This window comes from Acomys minous, assembly GCF_964271855.1.
Source record: "Acomys minous genome assembly, chromosome: 9".
NCBI lineage: Eukaryota > Metazoa > Chordata > Mammalia > Rodentia > Muridae > Acomys > Acomys minous.
In genome coordinates, this window is record NC_140490.1 from 91255293 (window position 1) to 91273238 (window position 17946).

Consider the following 17946-nt stretch of genomic DNA (forward strand, 5'->3'; position numbering starts at 1 on the left):
CCAAGGTACAGAATAGTATATGAAAAGAGCTCATAACCAATTATCAAAAGACAACTAAGAGCCAGGCCTGCTCCTCTTGCCTCTCTGGATGTTGAGGAGGACTGAAAATTTAAGGCCTACATGGGTCACATTGGAAAACAGTACTACACCATCTAAAGAATGAAAACTAAAAGAAAAAAAGGGCTAGAGAGACAACTCAGTGGGAGAGCATCCTAGATTCAAATCTCACGGCAAGGGAGAGAACACAGAACACACCTAAAAGCTCAACCTCTTTAGTAACTAGGGAATTAAAAATTCAAAGTATAATGAAACACTCAAGTAATGTCAAGGTAGAATATGTGGCAATAGGGATTCTTGTACCCCATTAAATTAAAGTATAAATTGGTTACAACAATTTGGAAAGAAAACTTGTCATTTCTAAATCACATATTCCATGGCCTAGAAAGTCCACAGCTAAAAACATAGCTTTATAAACACCACACACACACACACACAGAGAGAGAGAGAGAGAGGAGAGAGAGAGAGAGAGAGAGAGAGAGAGAGAGAGAGAGAGAGAGAAAGCAGAAAGCATTACAATCTTAAAAATTAAGTCTGAAATGTGATTAAGAAACATGATTTCTAAACTGGATGTGGTGGCAACACATACCTGTAATCCCTGTTTTTGGTGGGGTGAGGCAGGAGGATTGCCATAACTTTAAGGCCAACCAGGCCTACATAACAAGATCCTGTCTCAATAAATAAGAAACAAAGAAAAACCTAAACATTCTAAAACTAATCCTTATAGATTCCATGACTATCTATTAATTACTAAATTCACTAATAAAAACCAGCATTGTCCTCTTGGAACTAAGAAAAAACACATCAGACAAATCAGCTTTAGAGCAGCGCCTTTAGTCTATGCTGACAAGAGACTTTAATCACAGAAGAGCATATCAAGTGTTTATAAAGGAAAATCTTTTCTAGAGATATCCTCCATTTAGTAAGGATTAAAAGGACATAAAACTTTTATCCCTATTATCCATGAATTAAATAACTTGTTTTAATATCTTAATCAGAAAATACACAGAAGAAAACAGTAATATCAAGGGAGCCCAGCGTCCTGTGGTCTTCCTTAATAACAACCCACTCTCAAGAGCCTATAATCTACTCAGCAGAAAGCCTCCTATTAAAGACCTTAATCAGATTCTGAGAAAATTCACACACAAAATAAACAACAGGTCACTAAAACCAAAACAATGCCGGCGTTAGCGGCTTTACAAAGGGCCAGGCTCTGCGCGATGAGTCACTTCTAAAATGATGAAAAGATAAGCCCTTCAAGTGTTTTCTATTCAGACAGAAAATATATAAAGGCAGGAATCATTCAGCCACCGGCAGAGTGCGAAATTGTCCCCTTGCGCACTCTTGTTTGCCTTTAGCATCAAACTAAGGATGGCAAAAATGAGTCTTTCTTCCTACATGTTAATGCTGACCGTTTCTCTGTTTTCTCAAGGTATTCTACTTTCGGCATCCAAGTCCACAAGGAATTTAGAAGACGACATAGTATTTAATACATTTAGGATGGGAAAAGCCTTTCAGAAGGAGGATACGGCAGAAAGGTCAGTTGTTGCTCCTTCTCTGGAACAATACAAAAACGATGACAACGGCTTCATGACCGATGACGAGAACAAAATTTCAAAGGTGAGTGTACATGTAGTCTGTCTTTTACTGCACTAGTAATGAGAGCGATTTTTACAAGTCACCCAGAAGTGGATGTCATATTTTCACTTTATAAATAGTACGTGCAAACAGAGCCACAGGATGCATTAAGATATCTAGTATAAGTTCATACAAGCCAGGCACTTCTCCCATCTTATCCAAAAACTTTGGTTCTTGTATCTAAGAGGTTTTGGAAGTGAAAAGCAGCAGAGAGCATCTTAGAATTGATCAGCAAGACCGTTGTGCAACTGGGTTTAGCTCCACTCTAGCCAGCTGGCATACAAACCAATCTTCTCTTACAGAACACAGGCTTCAAACAGAATCTCATAAGCCGTGGCCTGCCACTGACTCTGGCTATAAAACCTTATCTTGCTCTGAAAGGATCCGTAGCTTTTCCAGCTGAGAATGGAGCTCAGAACACTGAGTCAACACAAGAAAAGAGAGAAATTGGGGATGAAGAAAATTCAGCTAAATTTCCTATAGGAAGGAGAGATTTTGACAGTGAGTAGCCTTTTAAAAACTCAACTCCACGTAACTCTGTAAAAAGAGCTCTGTGCTCACTGACTTGTATATGAGCACAATAAAATCAAGTAAGACCCTGGTTCGGTTCTACCAGTTCGTAGGTGACCCCTGTCAAAATGGGGAATTTTTAAAAAATCAGTAATTGTGGTTTGATTTATTCAGAGTTCACTATAAGTCCATAGCTTTTCTTAATTCTGTGCAGTAATTATAGCTGTTGTTTGTTCCCTTTCAGTGCTCAGGTGCATGCTGGGAAGAGTCTACCGGCCCTGCTGGCAAGTCTGACAGCTGCTGGTCCATGTCACCCTTTCCAACGGCTCATTCCAAGTGGAGAGAAAAGCCCTCATGTTGATATGACTGTTTTATCTGAAGTGTCTGCTTTACAAGAAAACTACTTAAGATATGTAATAATCTAAATGATATGCTTTGACTTGTGCATTAAACTTCATAAAAGTTCTGCATATTTCTGACTTACTGGTGTTTCTGAATAGTAGCTAACGTGTGAGCCTCAAGTATATTTATCAAAATGATACAGCATCAACATTTATGTCTTGAGATTTAAAAGTTAGTTCATGGCTTTGGTGAATAGCCTTATATGTACCTAAATCTGGAGCACACAAATGACAAAATCATAGCCTAAAAAACTGACTTATCTTGGTCTGGCCAGGAATCAGTTTGACCTTGGCAGCACACCTACTGCCTTTTGCCCCTCGGGCCAGCTTGCCACCAGCTTTATCGCGTGCGTCATTGGGTGCTTTAGGGATCTTAACATCTTTATGTTGGTGCCGTTCATTTCCATTATCACAGCGAACATTCTCACTGTCAAAATCCATCTGTTTCCTTTTTGATATTTTCTTTTCTGTAGATTTTCTTAATATTTTGTCATCTTTATACTTGCCCAGATGCACATTTTCAGAACTTGTTTCAGGTCCTGCTCTTCCAAAAGAGGAATGTGCTCCCTCTGTTACAAAGGATGACAAGGGGAAAGGAATAATGATATTTAGTATTTTACATTATGAGACATAAAAAAATAATCATTAAAAATGGCCAGAGTATTTAAAGACATGGTTATAATAAAATAATCCTACTCGATTAAATGTCAAGAAGTATATAATCACATTTTCATCTTACTATGCCATTTCCCGTCCCAAACATGAATATCTATGTAAAAATACAACAGGTAAAACTATGAATTCTTTTCTAAATCCACTTAGAGCATATTGTATCATACTCCTATCAGTAAATCTGTACTTAGGTTCAATTTCTTAAACAAATCCAGGGCTAGAAAATATAAGTCTTTATATTTCTTAGTGCTTTGCAAAAATAATCTAGATTTACTAAGATAAAACCATTTGGTTGACTAATTGTTTAAACAAGGTTAATTACCAGAAGCATCATTTTCCAAGTGCAGAGCACACAACGGCTTTGATGATAAATTAACATCCCATTTATTCTTGCTCATCATGTAGTCGTCTTTATAAGTACAAGCAAACTGTGATCTAATCAATGTCTGCCTCATCTGATAACAAGAAGAAGAAATGTGCAATTATATTTTGTCTTATTTTCCATTTAGCTATATACACACTGCCTGGTGATTAACACAGAATATATAGACTTGCCTTACAGGGAACTTTTAACCATATTTTGTTTAGTTTTCAAACTCACTCATTACTATGGCTAGCCTCTTAGTTCTTTTTAGAAACACTAGCTTTATCCATATATTATATTTTTATAACAGTTTTAAAAATCAATTTTATAGTCTTTAGAGGTTCTGGAATGCATTCCTTCCTTTGGGCTGCCCTGAAGTGACTGCTATGATAACTGAAGTAATAATACACCCATAAAAGTCATTAAAAAATGGGAGTTCTCCATCTAATGAAAAAAGGAACACAATACTTTGAGAGAAAGAGTAGTACATGTGGCTAAAGAGACTGGCAGAAGGAGAAAAGCAGGACAAAAATGGGACCGGAGAAGCTAAAAGAAACAGAAGTGGCGGATGCTTAGCATGGGGAGCACAAACAACAGGGAAGACATTGCTTCTTGGTTAAAACAAATACTTGGGAAAACGAATGTTTGTCATTATATCATTCTAGGAAGATTCAACAAAGAGTATTAGTGGTCAAAATTTCAAAATATATTCTTAAACTTAACGTCAAAAATAAGAAATGAAAGCCCAGCTTTCTCATAAACAGAAGATAATCAGACAGATAACGTTCCTTCTAAGTGGGGTGTGGTAACACACTGAAGTCCTAACACACAGAGGCTAATGTGGGTGGATGAAAGTTGAAGGCCAGTCTGGATTATATTCTGAGGCACTGGATGGCAAGGAGGGAAAGGAGAAGGAAAAGAGAAAGTTAATTTAGCAAATAGGACAGGAAAACAAGCAGTTTGAAATGCATTCTGCAAATATGAGACTACTGAGCTATTATAGAATTAGGAAAACATTTCAGAATAACACATAACATGACTGCCATCAGTTACACTTGGTCCATAACCATTAATCTTATGAGAGATTTCTCCAAATCACTAGAAGCTATCTTACATCCTTTTAACACTTCCAATTATATTATGTTGGTTATTACTAAGAATATTTATTGATTGAAATGTAATTACATATTATATTCAATAATGTTGTTATGTAATCAGAGACCAGTGCTCCAATTCACTTAGATGTTTGCAAAGATGACGGCAATGAAATCCCTGACCATTGTTTAAAAGATATGACAACAGCCTCCTTTCCAGCTGCTTCATAAAAGCCAATTTCATTCAGAGTGATAAATTATCTTTATGACTAATGACACACATTTCCATATTAGAAAAAAATTGTGTTCCATAATTTTCAATGAAGAACTAGGCAACTGGAGTTTTTAAAATCACAAAGTTGCAAAAGAGTATAAAAATTCAGAAAACTACAGCTACAAAGCACTGTGTTCATATAGTAATGAGAACAGGTACAGATGAAAAAATGATTAACCATGAAATACATATCAAAATACAAAAAACAAGCTCCTTTATCCACTGCACCATCATGCCAGACCCTTATTAACTAGATAACTTTAATAAATAAATAAATCATCAACCTCTAATATGTCCACACATAAGTATAATAACATTCACTTCACAGAACTGTTAGCATTATAGAAGTAAAAACATAAACGTTGCTGAACATTGTGTACACCTTTGATCCCAGCACTCAGAAGGCAAAGGTAGTCAGATCTCTGTTAGTTCAAGGCCAGCCTCGCCTACAGAGCAAGATCTAGGCCAACAAGAGCCAGAGTGACACTGTCTTAACAACAACAACAACAACAACAAAAAAATGTGTGTGTGTGTGTGTCCCCTTGTCCCAAACACCAAGTACAGGTGATTAAAGATTGGGACATATATGTGATATTTATGTTCACTCTGGAGTTCTAACATAGACACTGGGTGACTATTGTAACACAGAGGAAGGATGGACGCCATAAAGTAAGTTCTGCTGAATCAGGTTCCTCGGGTCCAGGCCAATTCTGAAAGGATAATAGAATGTAGCTCAAAACAAGGACCTTATAATTAGCTTCTTTGTTTAATTATTAAAACAGTGCAAGCTACACTGGCTTGCATTTATAACTTGAAAGGGAATGCTTTTTCTTTGTTCATAAAAGATGAATTTTTCTGCACAAGATTAGTGGTCACATAGAATTGAGATTACTTCCTGTTGTAAATCTTCCAAATCTCTCTGTGTATTTGATTTGGAATCACAAGTAAGCAAAACAGTTCCCCCTTGAAAGTGCTTTTGAAGTACTAAACGACTCAGAATAATGTCCAGATTCATACATGGCTGTTAAAATCATTTCATGTTCAAGTCACATGAGAGAAATAGATTGAATGTTTTCTTTTGTGGAGTGATTTCCCTCCTTTGGGAAGATTGCTATCCACAGTGAAACTGCAACGAGCTTCAGACTTGCCAAGCACGGGAAAGTCCTTTGCCACGGCCCTTTGTACACTCATTAGGACGCTCCCAGTAAGAGGGAAACAGAACTTCACATAGGAAAGCATGAGCTGAGTTAAAGCACTGAACAGGCATAGACACTCCCAAGTTAGATACATTAAGGAAAGGAAGGCCTTAAGCTTAAAGAGGGAAACTATCCTCAAAATACCTGCTAACTAGGTATCTTAAATAAATTATTCCAAATTTATCTTCCTATTCTTACATTATCACATTTTCAGAAGAATAGAGATTTTATATCTTTTGGTACTTGAAGAACTTAAACACATATAAAGTATTTTGCTATCAGAGAAAAGTCAACTATACAGCTAAATAGAAAAAGTCATCTAAGCAATATTTAGGAGCTCTGGAGCTTTCAAATGGAGGTCAGCCTCTTAAAACACACCAAAGTGGACTAGAGAGATGGCTCAGCAGTTAAGAGCACCAGCTGCTCTTCCAGAGGACCCAGGTTCAATCCCCAGCATCCACATGGCATCTCACAACTGTCTGTAACTCCAGTTCCAAGGGATCGCAAACACACAAGCTTCCTGGACTCGTCTCCTTCCTTCCATAGACTCCTTTTACGTGGCCAATAGCAATTTCTCAGCACATGTTCCAAACTGGCAAATAACACCAGAAAGAAAACAATCACTAGACTAGAGTCATTCTCTCTGGATTCTGAGTTTAGCTCTTCTGCTTCACAGCTTTAACATGTCTCTAAGATGTGTTCCCTAAACTTATCTGCCTTTTCTATTCCTGTTACAGTATGACAAGTGGTGCTCAGCCACTAGCTGGGAGTCTCCAGTCTGTGGCCAATTACTTAGTTCTATTCCCTTACTTGAAAGCATCTTATTTCTCCCCAGAGTCATATATTTTCTGGCCCACATTTTTTTTTTTTTTTGCCCACGGGATGGCTGGGGTAGATGTTGAGGCAACCTCTAAAGAAGTTCTTCTTTCTGGGTCCCCTTCTTGAGTTTATTAGTATATATTACCACAAGGTCCACTTTATCTCATCAGGGGCTATACTTCATTCTAACTAGAGGAGCATTTGGGTGGGATTTAGTATGGAGCCTGGGAGGCTTCACTTCTCTCAGTACATACATTTTAGGGTTCTTTCTCACACATTACTATTCAGTTACTTGTGGCTACAAGAAAAAAAACACACATTTACTTGCTTCTCAGTTTAGGAAATCCTAAGGAGAATTCCCATAATTATGTGTATTCAATAGTACTATATCTGTTATCTGGTAACCAGGCCTAGGACTAAATTGGTACTGCACCCCTGTATCTGATGATTAGGACTAAATTAAGTTGCTAAATCATGCTAAGCTTTTTTCTTCTGAGACTTTTAGCTTCTGTTGTTGGCCATGTTGGGGGCACTGCAACTTATTACAATATGTTTTGTTATTTTTCTCAGTGATAACTTTTGGAGTGTGTGTGTGTGTGTGTGTGTGTGTGTGTGTGTGTGTGTGTGTGTGTGTGTGACTTGTGGAAGTCAGAGGTTGACATGAGGAAGCTTCCCTCAGTCGTTTCATCACTGTAATCTTTGAGGCAGGGTCTCTCACTGAAACTGGAGACTGCCAATTTAGCTTAGCTGGGTGGCCAGTACACATCAGGATTGACCTGTCTATCCCACCACTGCCTTCCTCCCCTCCCAGAGCTAGGGCCACAGGGGCAAGCCAGCATGACAGCTTTTCCTTGGTTGCTAAGAATCTGAACCCAAGCCTCTATGCTTGCACAGCAAACCCTTCACCTACTGAACCATCATCTCCTCAGCCCTTTTTTTTTTTTTTAGTTTTAATTACTTTTTAATTCATTTTAGGAAGCAAGAGAGAGGAGATTCTTAGAATCAATCTCAATGCACCTATTTAATTCGGATATGTTTTCAAGTTATCTAAGAAAGAATTTTCTAACACCACAAGACAAGCACTATTGATGGAGGCAGCAGAATCACAGAGAAGAGAACTTTCTTACCCTCCTCATGTCTCCAGTTCACCGTGCCCACTGCTCCTTGTTTTAAGGATCCTATACCTTCTTGATTGGGTTGTTTCCATTATTAAGTAGATAAATACATATACAACACAGAATCACCAAGATGGTAAAAAGCACTGAAGACACAGTAGAGAAAAGACATATCCAGGACCTTTCAGTTGCAGCAGATATGCAAGGTGCTGGCAAACCAGGATGGAAGGAATAAAGTTTAAGAAGGTTAAATGTGCCCTTAAAAAATCTTGTAATAAAAAAGTAATGGTAAAGAAATGAAAGAAATATTCTCCAAGGGTCTGTCTATATCAAAGCCATGAAGGTTTAGTGAGAGCCTTCCCATTTTCTTCACAGGGGAGTTTATTGGACTATCAGATGCACGTTTCCTAATAGACCCCAGTGTGAAATGAAAGTTGAATTCCTAATTTTGCCACCAGAGGAGCATCCCTGTATATTTATGAATAAGGGCACTCAAATCTAAGGAGAATTGATTTTGTAATATTGATTAATTATTGTAACAATTATATAATCAGTTAATCCAATACTGATTTGGATATATAACACCAAGTACAAAAACTCTAAATCCTCTAGTATTTTCCTCTTTTAAAATGCTCAGAGTAGTTCAAGTCTTGATCACATTTAATTCCCATAACAAAGCAGACATCACCACAACTTTATACTAAGTCAGCAATAAGTGGTTGGACTATGGCTTCATCGTCACTCGAGGGGCAAACAGTCTTCTTATTCCCAACAAACACTCTACCTGGCTGTGCTTCAGTTGTAGGTGTGGCTAAACTAGTGGATTTCACATCCGACTTTGCAAAGGCTGCTTACGATAAAGCATAATTATGAACTCTAATTCTTTACTGTCTTTAGTTTCAGAGCTTTGTAGACGAGGCTGACTCCACTGTTAAATAATAAAGCAACCTAAGTTTAATTTCATGGTTTTGCACATTGACATAAAATACTGCATGGTCCTTGTAATAGACAGCATCCCTCTAAAATCTGTTTCTACCTATGTACATGACACTAAATTAGATGATCTTTTCTATTTCTCTAATACACATGAATTTGTTCTCATTTTACAGTAATTAGCTTATCCTTGAGAATTCTAAAAATGCACAATCCCAAAGCACATTCTAAGTATTTGTCCTTATGCCACAGATAAATGCAGTCCTCATCATTTTGCCAAGGAAACGTCTCTGCAACAGATGGAGACCACTACAGAAAACCATAAGCAATCAAAACAGAACAGTGGAACCCGGTCCCAAGGGCTGCATCTACAACACAGCTGCAGCACCTAAGGAAGGCTCAGGGATCAACGGAGAAGAGAGGGCAAAGAGACTTTTTGGAGCTGAGGGATCAGGGAACTTGTTGTGAGATTAGTATTAGAAGCTACATTCATAAAATCTCACCAACATGGCTGCCTAGACATGGCCTGCGCACGGATGACATCAGCAGACAAGCTAACATAGATGAGGGCAGTGAGAGAGGCAGGGAGGCGGGGGACATCAAGGGGCATCTGCCCTGCACAGAGAACTACAGGCAACTCAGGAATGCTCAAAGTAGGAAAAATAGTTCTCCCCAGGGAAGGACACCAATACCAAATGGTCAGCCATGAAAGTAAATACAAACAAGTAACATTATACAGACTAAACAGGTTGTATTAGAGTATACGTGTGTGTGTGTGTGTGTGTGTGTGTGTGTGTGTTTACACACACACATAGATGTATGTATATACACATAATAACTAACAAAAATGAGGCCATGAATTTCAAAGAGAAAAAGGAGGGGGTATGTGAGAAGGCCTGAAGGAAGGAAATGGGAAATGATGTAATTATGATTAAAATAAAAAGAAACAATTTTAAAAAGAAATATAAAAGAAAAATTTACATAAAATTAAACCATCAGTTTTCTTTTTCTTTTTGATTCAACTGGTTGTATGAAAATATCACAGACTTTTTAAAATTAAGAATATTTAAAGTTGTCAATATCTTCTATAGATTTAAAAAGAATTTATACACTAAAATTGTTTCCATAAAGTTTCAAAGACAGATGTGTTTTGAAAAACTTTATCCTTTGTCTATAAGTATTTATATTAACAAAGTTGACAAATTTGATTCACAGAAAAAAGATACAGCAAACTTAATGACATTAATTACTAACAACTACTAGGAAGTAATAGAAAAATTATGCTGACTAATAAATAGCACAAGCTACAGTTATTTTTCTGTTATAACAAGATGAAAAATTAGTTGATAATAATAACTTTTATATAAAAACTTGTAACAAATTAATAATTACTAACATATAACATATACTATGTGCCCACAATATAGTACCTACTGGATAAGAGTATATCACTGTAAAACATAAAATAAAAAATTCAAAAGTTTGAATAAACACATTATCAGCTATAGTCACATATGTTCTACTGAAAAATCAGAAAACCTACTTCGTGATAAATGAAACTATAACCAACGGCTAAGGAACAAAGTAAAGACTCTCTCATCAAAATCTAAAAAGATATTCTGCCATTATGTCTTCAGAATTTATAATCTGGATTATATATAATATATGTTATATATAATTAAATTATATTACACATGAATGTTACATATTATATATAATTATATTACATATACTTATTAAATTTTAAATTTTTACATATAACATAAAATTAACTTTTAATTATATATAATTTAGAATGTCATCCAAAGGCCTTTCCCCTTTATAGTCTTAGTACCATTAACAATATCAGAAGTACAAATAAGACCACAGCTCTTTTCACTGATTCAATAGACATTAATGCAACATTTACAACAGCAGCTGCTTATTTCTTTTATTTTAGTTCATATAAAGTAAAAAGCCACAGATAGGTCAAGATTATGTAAAAGCAATGTTTTTACAAACTGTCATTGCTTTTTTTTATTGTGCTATATGAATTACATAATTACAATATCCAGCCCTGTTTTATATATTTACTTCTTCTAAAATAGAACAATATTTATCATTTTATAATTAAACTTTATTGTACCTTATTTTTTTCCACTTGCATTGATTTATGGATTCTCTCTCTAAGTGGTTTAATTGATGTGTTATTCATTTGTGTGGGAGACCTATGAGGGAAAAAAACACATTAATAGGGCTTGAATGACTCTGTTCTTTCAAAATTTATATTGACATTTAAGCACCAATGAAACTATATCACGAGAAAAGGCCTTTAGAAGGTGTTCAGTTTAGTGTAAGAGCTTGAGAGCTGGTTTGGCCATTGTTGTCCTTTCAAATTTCCAGCCATGTGAAGATGCACGGCAGTGCTACTCATGAGGAGCAGGCCTCTAGCTGTAAGTGGCAACCAGTCTGCTGACACTTTGATCCTGAATTTCCAGCCTACAGAACCATGAGAAATGACTCTGTCACTCATAAGTTACCCAGTCTCAGACACCCTTTGGTAGTAACGCACGTGAACTGTGACACCCATTGGCCAGAGTAGCGTTTAAACTAGTTTTCTCCCTACTCTCATAAGCATATTTACAAGAAAAAGCCCTGCCATCATCTGACTGTATTTAACCACTAAATGTGACTGCACGTGGGGACAAGGATTTGAGGAGGTAGCTGCAGGTAAAGGAGCTCCTCAGGGCACCTCTCTATTGGATAGGACAAATGCATGGTAAGAAAGGGGCAAGAGAGAGAGAATATTACGTGCACACACTTTAAAAAGGTCATGTAAGAAAAACAAAACAAACGGGCATCTTCTAACAAGGCAAAGTTCTCACCAGAACCCACCTAGGCCACTTCTCACTTCACACTAGGTCTGTGTTGTTTAACAGCAGTCTGCATCGGTCTTTGCTATTTATTATGGCTATCGGAGCAATGCCATGGCCATACAAGGTCTTTACAGAACACCAACATTCACTTAGCAAGGAAGCCAGCAGACGCCGACTCGGCTATACATGTGGTGTGCAGGCCTCATTCTGTTCTTCCGCAGAACAGCAAGCAGTCAAGGAGGAATGGCTTCACGTTTGGGGAAAGAAGCCTTTGCTAACAGCTCTCTTCAGCATATTTTTCACTCACTCTCAATTCTCAGTTCTTCACTTAGTCAGTGAGGATGCTACTAAAAGGAACGGCTTTACAGGCCACGTCTTAACAAAGTTCTTGACATATACCAAAAGAAATCATTTTTTTCCACAGCAAAACACTGAAATGAAAACACTAAAATGGAAACAACCAGCTCCACTCTTACTGCTACATCATAAACAGAACTGTGCTGCAGCGACATGTCCAATCTTTCTTTAGCTTTTGCTTTTTTCATATTATCCAGCCTCTTCCACGTTTTGCGCCATAAGTACACATTCCTCTGATAATCAGCAGGTATTTTTCATATTAAAAAAACATTCAAGCTAGTAGTCACACACATAGCTTCCACACCACATACCTGAAGAGTGTGAGGAGAGACGTCCCGCTGTGAGGAAGTGTGCTCTCATCATTATACAAAAGCTCTGCTCTGTTCCTGGTCGGGGCACTGGCTGCATCTTCGTCCAAAAGAATCAGCAACATTTTCACAGCATCTCTGCCACAGTATGCAGTGTCATGGTTTATGGCAAAAGATTTTGGCTAGAAGGGAAATTGGTTTTAAAGTAGACATAACAATCATTCCCAACTAGGTGAGTCAAGCCACGCGTTTCTATTTCAAATGCCACTCTTCTTCTTCTATTGCTGAAATCACAGAAAATCAGCTATAAAAAGTAGACATTTCTCCATCCAACCACACTATAATCAATCTTACCAATTTTCAGATATATAAAAATATGATATATATACATATGCATATGTATATGAATATCATATTCTGATGTGAGAAGCATTGTGCTTTAAGAGAGAAAAACCTAATAACTATCTAGTTAGGCCTCAACACCATGACTTTTATCTCTTAATCTCTGTGTATTTTTCCTCTCATACAAAAGGGGTATGGGGTCCTGGCAATCCAAACCAAATTGGATCTAATCAAGAGCCAGGAATGGTGGCGCTCGCCTATAACCCCAGCACCGGGGATGCAGAGGCAGAGCAAAACTAGTTTCAGGTACATAAGTTGAAGATCAGCCTGGCCTATAATGAGACCCTGCCTCAAAAAAGCAAAAACAAAAGGTTTAATAAGATGAAAATGCACGATTATTCTATATTCTAAGCATTCTGTTAAGAAACTAAGGCTTCAAAGGTGAAAACCACAATCTTCAACGAAATCACAGCCCTCTGATAAGATAAATACGTTATCAAAAAGCTACATTAGAGTGCTGTGACATTTCCAACATAAATACACAGTGTGGTAGAAACACTCACAATGGTGAGAGTCCTGTGGCATAAAGGACAGCCTGGGGAGGAGTCCAGTGAGAGAGGAAGGAGCTTCAGAGACAGACAGAGGGGAAGTCTAGGTGCCAGGGGGAAGGCAGCGTCCCACTAAGCAAGTTCAATAATCTCATTTAGACCTTAGAAAAATCAACAGTAGCAATGGGTAAAATATATTTTGGGACAAAGTTTGTCAAATATGGACACAGCTGCAGCAACTTAAAAGACTATGATAAATTGGTTTTAAGATGAAGTGGTCTGAAATAAATAGTGCTAGAGATAAAACAGATTAAAAATGGAGAGCTGGGAAATGTAGCAATGAGAGAAAAAACGAATGTCACAAGTAATACATGACAATGCAAAATTACATACAGGTACATATGAACATAAACTCTTGGAGATTTTTGTTAGGTTTGAAATAATCTACTAATTATGTACACGACAGACTCTGGAAAGATGCTTAACTGCTCTATGTTCAAGATGTACTTCCCTGGCAAAAGAGGAGCAATGACAGTGCCTTGCCCACTGGGGTGAGGGACACAGTGCCTAAAATAGAGACAATCTTTCAGAGCCCTCTGTGGCACCTGTGTGCCTAGGGTTGGTCTTGTTCACTGTGTGTTCAGATACTGATTTCTCTGCCCCAAGCTCAGGTTGCAATCTAGACATGGGCTGGAAGGAAGAGATAGTAGGCAGAGAGGGTGAAAGGAAGAGGAAGAGGGTCACAGGACCACGGTGTAGCACATGAGGAGTCACCATGAGGACAAGATGGAGCAGGGGTGGCCAGGGTAAGACTAGAAGACAGGTAAGAGGACACATGTCTGGGAAGTAGCCCAGCTAGTGTAGCCGGGTTAGAACAGATGAGAATCTGCCCAGCTACAATGCTTTAAAGCTTATTAATAAATCTAACAGGTCTCCATCTCATTATTTGGGAGCTAGAGAGGCTATAGAAAAAAACATTTACATTCAGCACCTGTGCCAGTCTCCTCCACATTTATTAATGTGCTTTTGGCTTCTTTTCTCTATTTGGCAGCTGGGGATACCAGACGAACTGAATGTGCAGCTCTACTCAAAGTAAAACCAAGAGCCTACGATGAACAGACAATTACCACATAGTTTACATCAGTGTCAGCAAGTGCCACATTGCTAATAGTACCCTCACTGAGTGTTGTTTGGTTATCTTTTCAAGATCTGTGACTTAGTGGAAAACACAAAACTAAAACAGGTGGCATGTGTGGGGATTTTGTCTACCTACAAATGGGAGACTGGCACTCTGAGTGATCTGAGACGGCGGTGGTTCCTGGCATACACTTGCAGTGATAGCGCCCTTGTGCGTGGTGCCAACACAGTCACTCAGAATGTTGGCATGCACATGAAATAAATGGGGTGGAATCCCCGAATCTTCCCCACGATGCCTTTGAAGGAAATCTAAGACCACACATTTTTGTAGGAAAACAGATAAAAATGATCACCAAGGCCTCTGGATGAAAGAATGAATAAATAGCAAAAGTGTTTGTTCATGCACTGCCTGCCATGGTGACACTTAATGAAAGGGGCCTTTGTTAACCAAATAAATACCACAATGTGGACAGGCACAATGGTTTACATGTGCAATTCCAGCATCATAAATCTATACGAGGAGCTTGAGGCCAGCCTGGGCTACATAGTGAGCTCCAAACCAACCTGGGCTACACAGTAAGACTTTTTCTCAAATAAAAACAAAGAAAGAAAAGAAAAACACAGACCCACTATAATATGCACTCTGAGGTTCTGTTCTGTATTTAAAATCCTGGTAGCTCACTTCTATAGTAATTATTAAAACTGACTATCAATGCAAAGAAGCCAGAGAAGAAGTGTATGCTGGATAAGATTCCAAAATATAAAGATGACTGAAACGTAGCCAACTGGAAATGTAATTAGTAATAAAAATTATATAGCTCTATAAATGAAAACTAAACTTCTGACTACAAAACCTGTTCTAATGGGACTGCTGCTGTCCTGCAGAGAGAAGAGTACTGGGGCCAAAACCCAGACTATAATTTTACATCTAAGTAACTAGGAAAATAATGGTATTATAAGGATAATTATTGAAAAGTAGCCCTAAGCGCCTTAAATATTCAGTGCTGAAAGAGATACTGGAGATTATCCAAAGCCTTATTGTAACAAATATATTTTCCCCAAGGGTGTTATGATTTACCTAAGTTGAACATAATCCTATTGAGAAAATTTAATTTGATGGTGTCATCTTAAAGCATACAAAATACATCTTCTGACTTAAGTAGCAATAGCAAACAATTTCTGCAGTGAACAGAAGAGATTATGTTTTGTATAGAAGGACAATGAAGAATAAATCTGTTACCGGTGCAGGACTGAGGCTGGTGGAGCTGACAGCTACATCTTCTTGAGAATTGATAATATTTTTAATCCTCAAATTCAAATCCTGAACAACCTCCTCTACTGCTTTATAGAAAGGATCCCCACTGCTGTGGCCTTTGGTCAGCTGTGTCTTTATCACCGATAATATCCGACCCCCTGCAAGGCTGGAAACAGAGATAAGAGTGTGCTTGTAATAGGTTTGTAAATGACAGAATGCTTATAAGCTTGAAAACTTGTTTCTCAGTGTTAATCAACACCTTTCAAAGAACATAGCTTTGATCTTATAGATCAAATAAGAGAAAGATAAAAAACCAAGAGAAACAAAATAAAGATGTTCTGAGGCCCAGCATGACACAAGTTACATCTTCCTTGATTTCAAAGCCGTGTCTATGTAGTATGATGACAGATCTGATGGATTCCTATATATATCAAGTATATGTCTATATATGTAGGATATTACCGTTACACACTGCTAAGATAGCAGAAACAGTCACCTCTCATTGAACGCCTAACACATTACATTCATCTTAAAACCAATTCAATAAGCTGTTACGAGTCTCATAAGGATTAAATAACTTGATCTAGGTCACACAGTGGTCCAGGAAGGGAGAAGGAAAAAAGAAGGCTCACCTGAAGTAAATACTATACTGCCAGACATGAAGACAAAAGTATTATATTATATTATATACAGAAGAGGAAAGTAAGCAAGTCAATATTGACCCAAAGCAACCCAAAAACTAAACCACTTATGGCTAATAGACCAGTGTTTTTCAAACCCTGAAATCAGTTTGTTTATATGCCTGAAATGGGGTTGCAGCTCCTACTGTACAGGACTGGCATAGGTCCAGTGTGAGGAACACACGGGGTGGATCTTGGTCTGCTCTAAAGAAGAAACTAAAAGTGTCCAACAATAAAAGACGACTCTCTTTTGAAGTCGTGAGGTATCCCTGGAAAGGCTGTGCTCAATAAGATATGTCTGATGCAGTTCTACCTTTCTCCTCCTTGCACATGCTCTAAGCATCTCTTTTGTGATAACATAAAGGAAAAACTATGAACTGCTGCTGTTTATCCTCAATACATTATCATCAGATCATACATCTTAGTCAGGTGTTCTAACAAGCATCTGAAATATGACTGATGAGGTAAATATTTGGTCCATATAGAAGGGGAAAATTATGAGACAATGGCAACTCATTAGCTCCATCTCTCTCACATTTCCTGTCTTGGCTTTCTGAGTCACTTGCTCCAGAAAGGGTGCTATGTAACTGTGTTGGTAACACGGGTGACCTTTAGGCTAGAGCAGTGTGGGAACCATTTCACACAGAAATCAGCTCTGAGAGAGGAACTGCATTTAACAATCTTCAGATACCCACTTCCCCTTGAAGAGAAGAGAGGACTGATGTTGATGAGTAACAGAGCCCTGCCCCACCTGAAGACTGTAGTAATAAAACACTGCACATTTCCCCTGCAGAATGAGCCTTTATTTTTATTACTTAATAAAAGCTTCATATTTATTTAGTTTTCTAACGGTGCTTCAACACTTTCACAATGGTCGTCTGCTCTTCAATAAAAAAGTATGCTGCACACATGGAACATTAGACCCTAGGATGTGCTTTTTTGTTTTGTCTTTGGCAATCTCATAAAGACTTAGGTCTCACGGGATAAATCCCTTGAAGTCTGTATAATATAAACATATGTCTGCATACTATAAAGATAAATAATTCTGTCACCAAGAGTTTGGGACAACCTAGTTTTGTTAGAGGTTGTATTGTCAAAAAGTCTATGGTGGGATGTTCAATGCTATACATTCTGAGTGCCTCTGATCACAGTCCTAGGAATGGGTGTACTAAAGCTAAAGGTTTTAACTGTAGAAAAAGTTATTCTTTATTACTCATATTCCAATGCAATATAGTAGTACATAGGAGGTTGAATTTACATTATCATGGTCCATACTTGGGATAGACATCTCATTGAGCAAAAATAATAAAAATACAGGCTAAAAATCAGGTGAAGAAAAGTCAGAGAGACAAGTAAAAAATGGAGCAAGTCAAATAGAAGACCAGGTGGAT

At 37.7% G+C, this 17946-nt stretch overlaps 2 protein-coding genes across 2 annotated transcripts in view; one reads left to right on the forward strand and one right to left on the reverse strand.

Moving 5' to 3' along the window:
* Positions 1-1099: 1099 nt before the first annotated feature.
* On the forward strand, positions 1100-2675 carry PMCH (pro-melanin concentrating hormone). Its single transcript, XM_084795653.1, has 3 exons — positions 1100-1677; positions 1998-2196; positions 2450-2675. The coding sequence occupies exons 1-3, from the start codon at positions 1429-1431 to the stop codon at positions 2497-2499; spliced, it is 498 nt and encodes a 165-aa protein (XP_084651779.1). The 5' UTR covers positions 1100-1428; the 3' UTR covers positions 2500-2675.
* Positions 2676-2809: 134 nt separating this feature from the next.
* The window catches only part of PARPBP (PARP1 binding protein), a 53448-nt gene continuing 38311 nt past the window's right edge, over positions 2810-17946 (reverse strand). The window contains exons 7-11 of the mRNA XM_084795650.1: positions 15861-16041; positions 12597-12775; positions 11199-11280; positions 3601-3733; positions 2810-3175 (exon numbers count right to left, since the gene is read on the reverse strand). Of these exons, the coding sequence (XP_084651776.1) occupies positions 2844-3175; positions 3601-3733; positions 11199-11280; positions 12597-12775; positions 15861-16041 (907 nt within the window). The 3' untranslated portion in view covers positions 2810-2843. The remainder of the gene's footprint in view (positions 3176-3600; positions 3734-11198; positions 11281-12596; positions 12776-15860; positions 16042-17946) is intronic.

Bases quoted from the DNA above. Each gene is read 5' to 3' on its own strand.
- PMCH (XM_084795653.1), top strand. From the start codon at position 1,429: ATGGCAAAAATGAGTCTTTCTTCCTACATGTTAATGCTGACCGTTTCT. The intron at 1,678-1,997 runs GTGAGTGTACAT...CTTCTCTTACAG, and splicing joins ACGAGAACAAAATTTCAAAG to AACACAGGCTTCAAACAGAA. The intron at 2,197-2,449 runs GTGAGTAGCCTT...GTTCCCTTTCAG, and splicing joins AGGAAGGAGAGATTTTGACA to TGCTCAGGTGCATGCTGGGA.